At 45.6% G+C, this 17,320-nt stretch overlaps 1 protein-coding gene across 4 annotated transcripts in view; it reads right to left on the bottom strand.

The window, feature by feature from the left end:
- LMOD1 (leiomodin 1) overlaps positions 1–11,843 on the bottom strand; it is a 329,884-nt gene extending 318,041 nt beyond the window's left edge. For 3 of the 4 annotated variants that reach the window (XM_085650105.1, XM_085650113.1, XM_085650097.1), the window contains exon 1: positions 11,197–11,841. Coding sequence is in view for 2 of the 4 variants with exons in the window: in XM_085650097.1 (XP_085506223.1) it covers positions 11,197–11,451 (255 nt within the window). In the remaining 2 variants the exon portion in view is untranslated. Of the gene's footprint in view, positions 1–11,196 lie in introns of all 4 variants that reach the window. The other variant, XM_085650088.1, reaches the window with a different exon arrangement.
- Between the last annotated feature and the right edge of the window lie 5,477 nt (positions 11,844–17,320).

The following is a 17,320-nucleotide window of genomic DNA, read 5'->3' as shown; positions in this document are numbered from 1 at the left end:
TCGGCATTTCAGCCGTCTTTAGCCAGGCTTGCTTAAATCCAGTGGAAAAGTGAGTAAGGGACTCACGTCTGAGCATACCCTGCCAACTTATGGCGAACAAAGCGGTACAAAAGGGGGTGGTGATGGATTGAGCATCAGAACCAATCAAACACTCACACCCAGTCAACAGATCTGGGTTTGATCCATCACCGTTCTTTAGCCCACTCTGCCACCCCAGTTCAGACATGGCCATATGCAAATCAGTCTGACCCTGTGCCTAATGGGAACAGTCCAGCCCGAACTGCCAAGCCATGCCTTCCCTGGACCGGAAACAAGCTTCCTAGGACTGGTTTCTGTCATTTCAGCTGCCTTCAGCCAGGCTTGCTTGAATCCAGTGGCAAAGTGAGCAAGGGACTCACGTCTGAGCATACCCTGCCAACTTATGGCGAACAAAGCGGTACAAAAGGGTGTGGTGATGGACGGAGCATCAGAACCAATCAAACACTCACACACAGTCAACAGATCTGGGTTTGATCCATCACCGTTCTTTAGCCCACTCTGCCACCCCAGTTCAGACATGGCCATATGCAAATCAGTCTGACCCTGTGCCTCATGGGAACAGTCCAGCCCGAACTGCCAAGACGTGCCTTCCCTGGACCGGAAACAAGCTTCCTAGGACTGGTTTCTGGCATTTCAGCCGTCTTCAGCCAGGCTTGCTTGAATCCAGTGGCAAAGTGAGCAAGGGACTCACGTCTGAACATACCCTGCCAACTTATGGCGAACAAAGAGGTACAAAAGGGGGTGGTGATGGACGGAGCATTAGAACCAATCAAACACTCACACCCAGTCAACAGATCTGGATTTGATCCATCACCGTTCTGTAGCCCACTCTGCCACCCCAGTTCAGACATGGCCATATGCAAATCAGTCTGACCCTGTGCCTCATGGGAACAGTCCAGCCCGAACTGCCAAGCCATGCCTTCCCTGGTCCGGAAACAAGCTTCCTAGGACCGGTTTCTGGCATTTCAGCCGTCTTCAGCCAGGCTTGCTTGAATCCAGTGGCAAAGTGAGCAAGGGACTCACGTCTGAGCATACCCTGCCAACTTATGGCGAACAAAGCGGTACAAAAGGGGGTGGTGATGGACGGAGCATCAGAACCAATCAAACACTCACACCCAGTCAACAGATCTGGGTTTGATCCATCACCGTTCTTTAGCCCACTCTGCCACCCCAGTTCAGACATGGCCATATGCAAATCAGTCTGACCCTGTGCCTCATGGGAACAGTCCAGCCCGAACTGCCAAGCCATGCCTTCCCTGGACCGGAAACAAGCTTCCTAGGACTGGTTTCTGGCATTTCAGCCGTCTTCAGCCAGGCTTGCTTGAATCCAGTGGCAAAGTGAGCAAGGGACTCACGTCTGAGCATACCCTGCCAACTTATGGCGAACAAAGCGGTACAAAAGAGGGTGGTGATTGATTGAGCATCAGAACCAATCAAACACTCACACCCAGTCAACAGATCTGGGTTTGACCATCACCGTTCTTTAGCCCACTCTGCCACCCCAGTTCAGACATGGCCATATGCAAATCAGTCTGACCCTGTGCCTCATGGGAACAGTCCAGCCCGAACTGCCAAGCCATGCCTTCCCTGGACCGGAAACAAGCTTCCTAGGACCGGTTTCGGCATTTCAGCCGTCTTCAGCCAGGCTTGCTTAAATCCAGTGGAAAAGTGAGTAAGGGACTCACATCTGAGCATACCCTGCCAACTTATGGCGAACAAAGCGGTAAAAAAGGGGGTGGTGATGGACGGAGCATCAGAACCAATCAAACACTCACACTCAGTCAACAGATCTGGGTTTGATCCATCACCGTTCTTTAGCCCACTCTGCCACCCCAGTTCAGACATGGCCATATGCAAATCAGTCTGACCCTGTGCCTAATGGGAACAGTCCAGCCTGAACTGCCAAGCCATGCCTTCCCTGGACCGGAAACAAGCTTCCTAGGACCGGTTTCTGTCATTTCACCTGCCTTCAGCCAGGCTTGCTTGAATCCAGTGGCAAAGTGAGCAAGGGACTCACGTCTGAGCATACCCTGCCAACTTATGGCAAACAAAGCGGTACAAAAGGGGGTGGTGATGGACAGAGCATCAGAACCAATCAAACACTCACACCCAGTCAACAGATCTGGGTTTGATCCATCACCGTTCTTTAGCCCACTCTGCCACCCCAGTTCAGACATGGCCGTATGCAAATCAGTCTGACCCTGTGCCTCATGGGAACAGTCCAGCCCGAACTGCCAAGACATGCCTTCCCTGGACCGGAAACAAGCTTCCTAGGACCGGTTTCTGGCATTTCAGCCGTCTTCAGCCAGGCTTGCTTGAATCCAGTGGCAAAGTGAGTAAGGGACTCACGTCTGAGCATACCCTGCCAACTTATGGCGAACAAAGCGGTACAAAAGGAGGTGGTGATGGACGGAACATCAGAACCAATCAAACACTCACACCCAGTCAACAGATCTGGGTTTGATCCATCACCGTTCTTTAGCCCACTCTGCCACCCCAGTTCAGACATGGCCATATGTAAATCAGTCGGACCCTGTGCCTCATGGGAACAGTCCAGCCCGAACTGCCAAGCCATGCCTTCCCTGGACTGGAAACAAGCTTCCTAGGACCGGTTTCTGGCATTTCAGCAGTCTTCAGCCAGGCTTGCTTGAATCCAGTGGCAAAGTGAGCAAGGGACTCACATCTGAGCATACCCTGCCAACTTATGGTGAACAAAGCGGTAAAAAAGGGGGTGGTGAGTGACGGAGCATCAGAACCAATCAAACACTCACACCCAGTCAACAGATCTGGGTTTGATCCATCACCGTTCTTTAGCCCACTCTGCCACCCTTGTTCAGGTATGGCCATATGCAAATCAGTCTGACCCTGTGCCTCATGGGAACAGTCCAGCCTGAACTGCCAAGCCATGCCTCCCCTGGACCGGAAAGAAGCTTCCAAGGACCGGTTTCTGGCATTTCAGCCGTCTTCAGCCAGGCTTGCTTGAATCCAGTGGCAAAGTGAGCAAGGGACTCACGTCTGAGCATACCCTGCCAACTTATGGCGAACAAAGCGGTACAAAAGGGGGTGGTGATGGACGGAGTATCAGAACCAATCAAACACTCACACCCAGTCAACAGATCTGGGTTTGATCCATCACCATTCTTTAGCCCACTCTCCCACCCCAGTTCAGACATGGCCATATGCAAATCAGTCTGACCCTGTGCCTAATGGGAACAGTCCAGCCCTAACTGCCAAGCCATGCCTTCCCTGGACCGGAAACAAGCTTCCTAGGTCCGGTTTCTGGCATTTCAGCCAGGCTTGCTTGAATCCAGTGGCAAAGTGAGCAAGGGACTCACGTCTGAGCATACCCTGCCAATTTATGGCGAACAAAGCGGTACAAAAGGGGATTGTGATGGACGGAGCATCAGAACCACTCAAACACTCACACCCAGTCAACAGATCTGGGTTTGATCCATCACTGTTCTTTAGCCCACTCTGCCACCCCAGTTCAGACATGGCTATATGCAAATCAGTCTGACCCTGTGCCATATCGGAACAGTCCAGCCCGAACTGCCAAGCCATGCCTTCACTGGACCGGAAACAAGCTTCCTAGGAACGGTTTCTGGCATTTCAGCCGTCTTCAGCCAGGCTTGCTTGAATCCAGTGGCAAAGTGAGCAAGGGAATCACGTCTGAGCATACCCTGCCAACTTATGGCGAACAAAGCAACGCAGCTTGTTACCGGTCCAGGGAAGACATGGCTTGGCAGTTCGGGCTGGACTGTTCCTATGAGGCACAGGGTCAGACTGATTTGCATATGGCCATGTCTGAACTGGGGTGGCAGAGTGGGCTAAAGAACGGTGATGGATCAAACCCAGATCTGTTGACTGGGGGTGAGTGCTTGCAATGTTCAACACTCCGTCCATCATTTCCTTTGGTTTTTGCTTAGCAATTTTAAGACATTTTCTTTTTAGGTGTTGTATTAACTTCCATTAATTTAAATAAAAAACCTCAGATCATTTGTGTTTTAAGTAGCACCAGTTTAAAAGATTCACAGGTTCATTGACAGTCTGGTAGGCATCCCACAGGTCAAACTTTTAAACTGGCAGAGACTGAGTTTGTAGGGGTGAGAGCACCGCCAGATTACAGCAGTGCTCACACTCCGCAAAACTGTAAACCCTATAGTTCAGGTGGGTTCATACTGTTTTCATAGAGCACAGCATGTTATGAAATACCTTCAATTATCCCTTTAAATAAGGTCATAAATAGATTAGTGCGGGAGCAATTCCTGTGCAGTTCCATTGAAATAAAAAACAAAATATATCTGTTAAAAAGAAGGAGAAGCAGAATTAGGAAGAAACTTAAAAAAGAAAAAGAGGACTCAATTTGGATAAGTTTACGGGAGGCTGTTGCTCATGGCAAAGTCAGACAATTTTGGTCCCTTATTGGTGAGGGTTGTGGAGTCAGAGTTGGTCCTCTCCCTATTCCTATTGCTGAATCGTCATGGATCTCCTTCATTTCCAATCTATATGCTGGGAACGGCGCAGTGTTGGGAAGTGAGCTGCCATTTAGAGCCATTCGAGACGTTGAGTTTTCCATTGAAGCACCTTCAGAGAAAACCATTGAAATGGCTATTAAAGATATGCTTTCCTCTGGAGCAATGGGGCCTGACGAACTTCCCATCTTGATATTGAAGTTAGACCCTGTCTCATGGAGCAAGATACTTTTTCCTTTATTTAGAGCGTGTTTCCGTAGTAGAACGGTGCCTTCTTCTTGGAAAGGGAGCATTTTGGTTCCTTTATTCAAGAAAGGCGATAGGGATAAACCAATGAACTATCGCCAAATAGCCCTACTTGATGCTATCGGAAAAGTTTTCTCCAAATGTCTCCTATTACTAATTACTGATTGGGTTGAGGTGAATCAGATATTACCCCTCGAACAAACTGGTTTCCGTAAGGGGCATGGTACTTTGGATAACCTTACAGCCCTGCAGGTTATTTTGGATAAATACGTAAGAGTTCGGGGAGGAGGAGTGTATGCGGCTTTTATTGATTTCTCCACAGCATTCGACAAAGTAGATCGTCTTTTGCTGTGGAGAAAGTTAGCAGTTTTGGGTATGCCCCCACTTCTATTAGACCTAGTTCGATCCTTACATACAGACACTTGGTGTCGAGTGCTACAGGGTGGAGAAAGGGGCTTATCACGGGCTATACCATCTATTAATGGATTAAAACAGGGCTGTCTTCTGGCACCATTACTGTTCTCCCTGTATATTGCTGAGCTTCCAGCTTCACTTGCATCTTGTGTTGGCATAGCCCCGGTAGTGGGGGGCTCTTCTATCTCCTGCCTTTTATATGCAGACGATATTCTTATCCTAGATTTAACTCCTAAAGGTTTAGCTAATCGTCTGCAGGATTTACAGCATTTTGCAGAGACCCACTTCATGAGGATAAATGCCACAAAAAGTAAAATTATGTGCATTACAGGGAGAAAAAAATCTAAATCTGAGAATTTTGGCTGGTCAGTCGGTGGTCAGAAATTGGAGGTGGTTAAAACATATACCTTTTTAGGAAAAATAATTTCTTCAAACCTGAGTGAGAAACCTCATATCGATAATAATTCTCGTAAAGCCCTGTCCCAAGGTAAAAGTTTGAGTGCTCTTTGATGTTTACTTGAGGTTTATAGGGCAAAAATTCCATCAACTCTCCTGTATGGAATAGAAGTGGTCGATTTAAAGCATTGGGGTTTTCTACAGACGGTCGAAGGAAAATTATTAAGGTCTATAACCTCTCTTAATTCTGCTTGTTCTGTAGCTTCCTGTAGACTTGAGTTAGGTCTTCGTAGCAGTTGGGTGAAGGGCCTATCTGCCTTAATACGATGGGTCGCCAGCCTCGCTAGAGGTGAAATGGGGACTCTGAGAGCCCTTCTCAAGGGGGAATTGTTGGGAAGTGTTAAAGAGTTCTCCCAAATTGTTAAAAACTTCAGAAAGGCTGTGGCTCTTCTGGAATTAGATGAGAGCACTATTTTTATTATTTCTCCCTCCCAGCTAAAATCTCTTCTGAAACAGGCTTCCTGGACTCTTTGTTTTATGTTGGACAAAAAGTCCATGGTAGCTAAGAAGGGAGGTGTTCTTCTGACTAATACATATCTAAGGAAGTTTGTCCAACCTTATGTTATCTGGAATTTACCTCATGGTATTCGGAGATTTTGCTTCCTCTTGAGGCAGGACCTATTGCCACTTAATACTCTTTTGGCAAAATGGTATGGGTCCTCTCCTTTATGTAACTTATGTAATATGTCTGTACAGGATCGTAATCATGTATTGTTTATATGCCCAGTATTGCATCCACTTCGCTTAAAGTGGTTAAGATCAATATGTTTGCAATTGGGTATTTTGATTATGAACTCATTTCTGCAGGCTTTATATACTCCTCCAAATGAAATGTTTTGCTTCAATATTTTTAACTGTTTTAAAGGTTTTTTAGCTATTTATTGATGAAATATGGAGGTTTGTGTCGTAATCTGTCTTTTTCAGCGGAGAGCGTCGTAATTGTTATTTTTCTTTGGGAATATGTATCTATATTTGTGTACTTTGTATTTTGTTTATGTGGCCCTCTTCGGAGTGCCAAAACATAATAAATAAAATTGAATGAAATACCTCAGAGCCCCAAAGTAATAAGCCACGTCACTACTAAGATTTCTCTTCTCATATCATACAAGTTTGTTTACATTTACTTGGGAAGATATCATGCTGTCGGATAGACTTTGGTGGAGCCTGCAGTCTCTATCTGCTCTGCTTTAGTGTGGATGGCGCAGGAAAGTGGTAAAAGTGGCCATGATACCTCCTGATTTCTACCTCTCACCAGAACACTAAGCAGCAGCAGCCCGTGCAGGTAGGAGCGGTGGGCGGATTTCAACTGACGATGATGAGGGAAAATGTATTATTTATTTAATTTTCCCTCCTGGTTGTCTGTCAAATCCCCCCGCCCCCATCCGGCCCCACTGATCTTACCTGCATGGGCCTCTACTGACGCTAAGTAACCCAGGTACTGTTTTTCACGCTAGTGAAGCGATTATGCAGAGAGCGATCACGGGCCCACTGGAAGCACTGAAAAAAATACACATTTGTACATCTGTGCAGGGCCTTTGGAGGGTACTACACCTAACCAACATGGCGTATCCTTTAGTACCAGCCATGTGTGTATGTACAAAGACAGACACAACAACATTTTCAAAGTGTGTGAAAGGCCTATTTAAATGTGAGTGCTTCTGGATAGCTGAGGCACTGGAGGGAAGGGACATACCAGGGATTCAGCAGCAGAAGGTAGGAACCCAGCACGTTAGGTGCCCATGGTGTATAACATACACAAATTACTATATACACAATACGAAAGTGACTTGCCCAAAACTGTCACATGCCAAGAACACCGCTGTTACATCCCATTCTACTGTTTATGATAATAATTAAGCCATGTCCTCAAATCTATTGAAAGTTAGGCTCTAACGTGCTCACTCACGTGATACCAGAATTCTGAATCTCAGCCCCTCTTCCTCACTTGCAAACTTTGGTATTCTGGGTAAATGAGTGAATGCCAAGTGCAAGAAATTCACAAGGATATTTCATATCTGCTTAGGTGCAGAACCGCCACGTTCAGACAGGGACATAAAATAGGAATCTAAAGGCAGGATAGGTGAGTGAAGGTAAAATGAAAGAAAATGAAGAAAAGATGGCATGTCTATTGGGGCACAGGCCTGCTCTTGGCTTGGAACAACTGCACTACCCTGTCTGCTTTTTCTGGCTTGCCCTTGTTTTTCTACAATGAACTTGACAGTCTGCAAATCCACAGGAACTGCTACATTAGCTCCCCAGATCCTTTCGAATCTCTTGTCTAGCTATGTTCCGACCCGCTCTTTAAGATCAATGGGCCAGGCACTCGCTGTGGTTCCGAGGTTTAAGCTCAGCCGAGTTGGTGGTCGGTCTTTTCGGGTAAAAGCAGCAGCGCTCTGGAACTCGCTTCCGTTTGAGATTCGCGCGATGGAAGATCTTCTCCTTTTTCGTAAAGCCATAAAAACCCTCCTGTTTTAATTTTTCCCTCCTAACTAGATGTGCCCCTTTTGTGTCTTCAATTTCAGTGTTAGTTGTGTTTTTACCGGTCATGCGCCAGGACGCCCCTTAGCTGGGGCAGCTGTGCGCAATATAAATGCTCCTAACATAACATAACATAACATGGGTTTGTTTTCCAGTTCATTAGCAGAGCTAGGTTCCGTTGCCTGGGGTTCACCTAAGAATATCCCCTATTGTGCTTGCATTTAGCTACTGCCCTCTCATCCTAGGCTATGAGATAACTGTCAGTGGTTGTGGCATGCTTCTAGTCTAAGAGCATAGCCCACCTTACATGTACCCTGTGAGGAGACTGCTCACCTGCTCTCCCCTATAAAGTTCTATCAAGCCTCTGTCATGAGGCCCCCTACCTACTCCAGCCAAAATGTGAAGTTTGTGTGTTGACTGCAAGTGTGTGCTGTGCATGTTGAGTGTGTGTCTATGTTTCCCAGCAACGTGGATAATTGCTGGCTTCCAGTGTGACACTGCGTGCAAAGCTGCAAAAGATGGTCGTTTTCCTATACACTGCCTTTTCCAGGGAGGACCTGGCCACCTACTTGCCTTTTTTGTTCACAGTCATCTTCTTGAAATGGGTCTACCTGTTGAGTGGGGGAGTTTGACATCTCCCTCACTTCATTCATAGTGTGTTCCCATTCTATTGTGAATCGTACCCCTTCTCTCCCTGTGTGGCTTGTTGTCATCTTCCAATGGTGATCTTCTGTTGGACATTGTGTTTGGCAAAAGCTTCCCATCCATGCTCACAGAATAGCATAACTACTCCTGGTTCAAGTTACTTGTAGATCACCAAAGACCCTACACACTAGTCCAGGACTGACGTTTTACCAGGTGCTATACTTTTTCTGTATTCGAATATCCTGAGGCCGATTGAATTCTTTAAGCACTGCTGCTGTGACCTGTAGCAGCCAAGGAGTTGTTGCTCTGGCTGCTGGAAGATCAGCTCAAAAGCCTGAAAGACCCAAGCCATTGAAAGAACCTATGTTCCAAAGCATCACTGCAGCACGTTTGATCTGGAAGAAACAGGGCAACAAAAATAACCCCCCCCCGAGGTTTGGAGCAGCTGAGCCACTTTCCTCTTTTCATAATTACATGGTCACCTTACTGGCTTGTGCCGTTGCCGTGCAAGTATCCGTAAGCTACAGTGCCAGAGTGTGCAGGAGTTTCTATACCTTCACTACCTCAGCTTGGTAACTGGTTTCCTAGGCTGGAGCTGGTCATCCAGATTGTGGAACTATTGGAACCACCTCTCTAGCCTTTACCGTTCGTTCCAGTCATATCATGTTTTTAGTAAGAGATATCCCCAAAACAGTAGAGAAACACAGTGAAGCCTTGAGGTAAAGTGGGCAACCCTTCACTGAAACATTTTAAATGACTGCTTGTTTCCAAGTTATGGGGCTCTAAACGTACATAGCCACATGGGATTTCATCTGGGTGCAGAACCACTAAAATCAACCTCTCCTTCAAAATATCACAAAAGACACTGTAACATGCACTGCTTATAAAAATAGTAAACCTGTATCCTGCCTGTAAAACAGTAACTGGACCCCTAGTCACCACTGATTTGGATGTCAAGACTCCAAGCCCTGATCTGCTTCAATGACTAAATTGGGTGGGGACAATTTGGATTGGTGAACTTTTGGGGAAAGGATTTCTTTTTACTTGTGTCAGGCTAAACTCAGCAGCTGGGTATTGAACCCATTGAGGTTGCTAGTTTTAGACCCAGTGTTAGAGCCATTAAACAGAAGGAGAGACCTTTCATGCATCCTTTTATTTTTTGTGGGACAAAAGCTGTTTCTAAACATTTTAGTACAAAACCTGATGACTCCCAAAGCTGGCATAAGCACAACCCCTTTGAGAACACTGGCCGTATGGCCATTCTGCTAGAAAATCAGCAACTAAAGCGCAAATGTTGGAAAACAATTTGAGACAATATCGCGAGCCCAAAAGAGGTTGTTTACTTTGTGTGGAGTTTATGGAGAGTTATCTACTGAGCCGTGCTGTGTCTGAGTTTCTAGAATCTATAACCTCTAATAGTAGGTATTCAATGACCGGCTTCATATTCCCTGGAGAATATGCACTTGATTTGCAATTAACATGAGTGAGGGTGACAGAAAAGTGCGTGTCTACAGCATACTTGTTTACCTCATTTGAGATGAATACAGAGTTCCAACCAGGGAATTGGTTTCTTGAGGTGTTCTCGTCTGTTCTCTACAGAGATCACTAGTCCTTTGTAAGAGGGAGATTGTTTTGAAGGACGTGAAGCTGTAATAGTTATTGGTGTTCTAAAACAGAAATAAGGCCTGGGCACAGGCATCCACAAAATACATCTACAATATGAGGTACAAACCACCAAACCTCCTTTGCAATTGGCTTTGAAGCTGCTGCTCAGGTAGGCCATTTAATATTTGATAAATATGTCATTTTTCTGACATCCTTTTAAATCTAATGTGAGATTCTTCTGATAGTTGGGAGGCTTTCACAGAGAATATCTCACTGTAACCTCTCAAGGAAAATATCGGACCACAACTCAAGCCCAAGCAACCCTATAAGAAGGCGCTGCGGCTCCAGAGCTCTGAAACCTACGGAGGTCATTATGGAAAACACTGCATAGCTTTGAGCAGTCGCTGCAAAACACTGATGGACAATATGTGATGGCCAGGCCTGTAGTGAAACGTGGAGACTTCTCAACAGATCAGTGCTTTGGATAGGCTAGTAGGGTTGGAAAGAGTCAGCCACAAGTCAAGGATCTCACACCGGGGATGGGTTAATAAAGAGTTAGGAGGTCCTGCAAGACATGTTTTCAAACTTCCCAAAGAAGTGTTGTATAAAGAAGGGCGCCAGGGGCTTTAATTCAGGAAAGGAAAGTGACAACCTGCCCTTAGATTGGGAGATAAAAAAAACAAGCAACATTCGGGTGCAGTGGGCTACTCAATCGCCCAAGCTCCGGTGCCACTACACCGGCTGCACTATTGTGAGATGCGCCCCTTGAGCTGCATCTGCGGCCGAGTTATCGACCTCCCATGTCCTTCAAATCCTTGACTGACTGAGGAGACCAACTTACCTCCACTGACTGCTCCTTTTTGAAGCGGCTCTTGGTGTCCTTCTCGCCCTGCTTGGGCGCAGTCTCCTGGCTGGAGGCCGCCGCCTTGTCCGCTTCGTTCCTCTGCCGGAGCCCCATGGCCAGCCTCGAGCCCGGCTCGCCGTTGTCCAGCTCCTTCTCCAGCTCCTCCATCTCCTCGGGAGACAGGGTGGACAGCAGGCTGTCGATGTCAGGGTCTTCGCTCACCTGCCTGCGGTACTTTGCAACCCGGGACATATTTACTGACAGGCGAGTGGACAGGTGCAAGAAAAGGGTGCTTAGCAAAGAGCGACGCTGGAGCAGTCAACAGGGCTCAGGATCTCCGACCTGGGATGTAGAAAGAGTACAGCCACCAACCCAGGTTTACACACAAGCCCACCAGCCTGGGGAGCAACGAAAACAATACCACCAGCCTCCAATGCAAAGAACGCAATAGCAATCCGACGTGAAAGGAAACAAAAGTACCAGTTTGAGATGCACAGAGAACAAAACCACTAGCCTGTGCAGGTCACATAAACTAAGTGCTGCTCGGATATCCAACCCTCGGTGTCTGGCGCGTCCGCTCTGCCACGCGCATCAGGTGCTGAAGTGTTAAATGTAAGCGAGTAGGTCTTGTGTACATTAGTTCTAAACAGAGGACATCGGTTGCCAGTGAAGTTTGCAGGCTGCACATCCTCGAGCGCCGCAGCCAATGAGAGTCGCCTGAAACATGAAGACATTCCAGGGAATCTTGCACAGCTGCATGACCAAATTTAGTGCCGCACATTTAGCCTTTTAAAGGCAATGGGAAGACGTAGCGAAGCGAAAAACAAAAAACGCAGCCGCTGGCAGAGGAGGGCATGTAAAAACAGCAACCTGTGAGCAAAGCCCAGGGCCCGCACCTGACGTGTGCTCCAAAAGATGCTTGTAAACCTGGCGGCACGCGTTTATGATGGGTACCTGCGTGTATCCCTGTGACCCAGTACCCCAGAAAGGTGCAATCTGAAGAGATATGGGCGACCTGGTGAATGTTTCTATATTAGGTAAAATGCAATTAAAAAGATGTAGAGAGTAAACGCCAGCCAAAGTTGATAAATAGAAGTATTTATTCTTAATACCAACACGGGGTCCAGGGGAACTACCTGGACGCAGAACAGCGTATGGAGGGCAGGGTGATCAGCTGTCAACTGTCAACGGCAGCTGACGGCTGGTGACCTCACCAACAGTACGGGTGCCCAGAGGCGACACCCAAGTGCACGCGAGATACAGTGTCCGCGCAGGGACATAATAGCTAAACACAACACATCTTCCTCCTGTGGAAAAAATAGTGGGAAGATAATGGGAGAACATAGAAGAACTGGTTACATGCAAACAAAATCTCTAAACCTGGTAGGTGGCCCTAATAGTCTTCCAGACCTACTGGTTGGTGCGGGGTCAACATTACATCACTCTGGCAGAGCAGGCAACATACGACTGACCCCTTCCTTGGTAGTGAGCGGTGTTTGTCTGTCAACATTTCCGGTACTCACTCTTTCTTCATGTCTACTAACTGGTCTGTCCTCTGTGTTATCATCATACTCGGTTTCCTCATCAGAAAAGCAAAGATGTTTCTGTTCCTTTTCTCTTTTACTGTCCCTTTTTCCATCCTGGAATGTGCTGGTAGTTGAGTCACTACTTTGGTGCTTGAATGGTGCAAGATTTGAAAAATGCCATACTCTACCATCACTGAGTAAAGCAGAGTTGCAGTAGACTTCTTGTACTGTTAACGGAGGTGTGAACTTGTCTTGTCCTTTTGCAATGTGCCCACTTCTCTTTACTTTAACCACATCTCCTTCCTTTAGTTTTACAGGCTTACTCCCGTGTTTTTTGTCATAATAGACTTTAGTGGAAGCCTGCGACTGTCTGAGTTTTTGCAAAACCTGCGGAGTTGACCAGTCTATTCTCTTGCTTGTTTTTATCCAACCTACATTGTCTCTTGACAATGGGGTCCTACCGCGCATCATTACAAAAGGACTGAGGCCAGTGGATTCACACGGGGTCATTCTGTACGCCCAAACAGTCTTTAGAGTTTCCTGCTTCCAATCCAGATTGTTGCTGTTGGCTAACTGAATTACACCCTTTATGACTCTATTGAATCGCTCCACTGCCCCATTACCAGCAGGATGATACACCGACGTGGTCTTATGGACAATGCTATTCTTTTTGATGTAACTTTGGAACAGCTCTGAGGTAAATTGTGTGCCGTTATCGCTCACAATCTGCTTTGGTAAGCCCTCCCTGGTGAAGGCCTCATCCATGAACTTCACGATGTTTTTAGACATCGGATCCTTAGTGAATCTCACTTCAGGCCATTTTGTTAAGTGATCAATCATGACCAGCACATACCATTTTTCACGGTTGTCTAGAATTGGACCCATCACATCAATTCCCACTCTTTCCCATGGCATTTCTGGTATAGATAATGGCTGCAAAGGTGTTCGATAAGTCACTTGTGTCTTGTCTGCGTTTACACACAAGGTACATTCCCTTACCGTTCTTTCTATGTCCAAATTTATGCCAGGCCACCAGTACATTTCTTTTACTCTACCTTTAGTTTTCACAATCCCTAAATGTCCCTCATGACACAACTTCAGAATTTTACCTCTTATTGTGCAAGGCGGAACATACTTTCCACTTCTTAGAATAAAGTCGTCTTCATATGATAATTCGTTTCTTACTTCCCAGAATGCTTTGTACTCGTCTGTAAGTATCGTTTTTTTCATCCAACCTGTCTTGATCATTTGTACAACGTTGTTCAGTACTTCGTCTTCTTCCTGCTCTTTTAACCATTCCTCCCTGGTGATTCCGCCGGCTTGATCCAATATACCAGCGATGGCACTTTCCTCCATTTTAGTTTCTTCATCTTCACTTGCCTTACCTACAGGCATCCTACTCAAAAAATCGGCTACAACATTCTTTACTCCAGGGACGTGTTCCACTTCGTACATGAAATCGAATAAACGCACCGAAAGTCTAGCCAGTCTAGGGGATGCAGTATATAAACCTTTTGTTGTTAGCACTTTCGTCAATGGTTTATGATCAGTGCATAATGTCACCTTCCTGCCCCATACAAAATGTCTGAAACGTTCCAAGGCCCACACACAAGCCAAGGCCTCTTGTTCGATGACTGAAAAGTTTTCCTTGGCAGGGGTGAGTGAACGTGAGGCAAACGCTATAGTATAGTCCTTACCGCTGGTGTCTTTTTGGGTCAACACTGCCCCCAAACCCTTGCTGCTGGCATCTGTGGTTACGAAGTTTTTCAGGGTAGAGTCAAATCCCTGAAGGGGAAGTGCAGTGCACAAGTCAACCTTTACACTTTTGAACTTTTCCTCACATTCTGCTGTCCACACAAATTTGTTTCTCATTTTTATGAGCTGTCTTAGTTCATGTGTTTTTTGTGAATTTTTTTTTATAAACTTGGAGTAAAACTCCACCATCCCCAAGAATGACCTCAGCTCATCCTTGTTGGTGGGGGTGGGTGACTCTTTAATAGCCAGTAGCAGCTCTCTCTTTGGACTGATACCATCCCCAGTGATGCAATGACCAAGATAATTTACAGATGTACACGCAAATTTGCATTTTCGGTACTCTGCAGTCAAACCTTTGTCCTCCAAAATGCGGAGTACTTGATGTACTCTTCTGTCATGTTCCACCTTGGTCCTGCCCATGACTAAAATATCATCCTGGAATATTAGAATGTCTTGCACACCTTCAAATATGTTGTTCATGAGCCTCTGGAACATCGCAGCTGCAGATGCGAGGCCAAAAGGAACACGCGTGAACCTATAACATCAAAATTGTGTTACAAATGTCGTTAGTTTCTTACTTTCACGGTGGAGTGGCACTTGGTGATAGACCGATTTTAGGTCTATTGTTGAAAACCATTTTATTCCTTTGGTCGTTGCTAACATTTCATTTATCTTTGGGAGCGGGTATTGTTCTACCACTATGCTTTTATTCAGGTCACGAAGGTCCACACATAGTCTCATTTTTCCATCTCCTCGTTTCTCAATCACCAAAGGTGCAACCCACTCAGATGCTTCCACTCTTTCAATTATTCCTTCCTCAAGGAGTTTATGTAGTTGGTCTTTTACCTCTTTTCTTATATTTAAGGGTATATTTCTTACTTTATGCACTACTGGTATATTTATCGGCTTAAGTCTTATTCTGTGTTGGTATCCAACCAATGCTCCTACTTTTCCGCTGAAAAATTTTGGGTATTCTTTCATGAGGGAATTTGTTGGCTCATTGAGTTCCGTCACGCTCAGCACTGGGTCACTCTTTGTAGGATCCAACATTATACCCAAATTTCCTTGGTCTTTCCAGCCTAAGACTGACGGCCCTACTTTTGCAACATACAATTTTCCTGCGGTGTTTCTGCCTTTGAATTCAAATTTTAAGTCTCTATATCCACAAACATCAATTCTCTCACCTGTGAAAGATCTTATTATTAAATCTGGCCTCTTCAGGTGACCTATCAAAAAGTGTAAAAACGTGATACTAAATAGTTAATTGATTACTTGATTTTATATATTTTTTGATTTTTACAATAATTAGTACAGTGAAATTGAAGTGATCCGTGGAGTGCCACGGAAAGCACTAAGTGTTTTTAAAAATACCCCTCACACACTATGAGTCCCATAGTGTCATGCTTCATCATGGGGGTCTTCCCGTCCCTCTACGGGGCGGGGCGTGCTACTACCAACGGCTACGCGGGAGCACTGTTGTTGTGATAGTAAGGCTTATGTGTAGTGCAAGGGATGTGAGTGATTAGGGATACGTGAAAATAAAATTAAAAAGACCCTGGCTAGTAGAAAAAACAATTTTATTCTGTTCTCTAGCTGGGACCATTAAAAATGGGGAAAAGGAGTAGGAAATCTCAATTTAGTGGTTACCTACTGGGTCGACATGTTTCGTGAGCAGTCCCCACTGCTATACTCATCAGGACCAGAAAATAATAATCCCTTAAACACTAGAGAGAATTTCTAGATTCATATGCCTATTCGTCTCTATTGGCAGACTTGAATGAAAGCTGCGCCCTAGGGTACACTGACCCCAATCGGAAAATAGGACCAAATTGGTATCTGAAAAAAAGGAAAGAGGATGAAGAGAACACCAGAAATACATGGATTTTTCATCATTGTCGGGTATGAACACATCACCGTACTTATAGTATATCTTGCTGCAAATACAGTTGATATTGATCTGTGATATATTTTTCTAGATATATATATTTTTCATTCTATATCTAAGCGGGTATGGTAAATTGCACTCAGCACCCGATTTTTAGAAAGGCTATAGGAGAAAAAGGGGGAAGTTGGACATAGAAAACAGACTATACGAAACATTACCACACAAAGGCACACAATGGTATATATATACTGAATACATAAAATAGACATGATGGTACACAGTCATACACTACATGCAAGAAGACGTAATGTACATACTTTGATTAGTTGTACTGTTCAGGCTTCATGAGCACGCACTGGAGGGGAGGACGCCTGGTAATAGTCACTACAGAATAGTAAGTATCGTAATAGTTAGTGAAACGGTAGCTGCTGGTGGTAGGCGAGCTTACCAAACTCCTGACCTGTTTTTAAGGACCTGGCCCGGTCACAACTTACAGTTTTCAGGATCATGCCTCGCTTCCGTGTGCCTCCGTGCCGCTCCGTCGATGTAAACACTGAAGTGTACAGCAGTGTTTTTATTGGCCGGGAGCACGTAGGAAGCAAGCGCGCTACTAGAGCGTGAAAGGCTTAAAATGGCCGCCCAACATGGACTTTTGTGAAATACCAATCCCTCACTTCCTGGTTGCTGTAATATGGTAACAACTTTATGCAGGACGTGGGAAGCAAGCGCGCTACTAGTGCGTGAAAAGCTTAAGATGGCCGCCCAACATGGACTTTTGTGAAACACCAATCCCTCACTTCCTGGTTGCGGCAGTAGAGTGGCGACTTTCTGCAGGACACCAAATGAAGTCACCAGCCGATCGCGTAGTTCATTGGTCGTTACTTAATGAAACATCTATTCATTGTCTGTGTTCATCAGATGTCTCCCCGTCATTATTGTGAAATAAAAACGAAAG

Source organism: Triturus cristatus, chromosome 1_1, assembly GCF_964204655.1.
Source record: "Triturus cristatus chromosome 1_1, aTriCri1.1, whole genome shotgun sequence".
Lineage (NCBI taxonomy): Eukaryota > Metazoa > Chordata > Amphibia > Caudata > Salamandridae > Triturus > Triturus cristatus.
The sequence above is the reverse complement of the archived record's forward strand: the minus strand, read 5'-3'. Positions and strand labels throughout refer to the sequence as shown.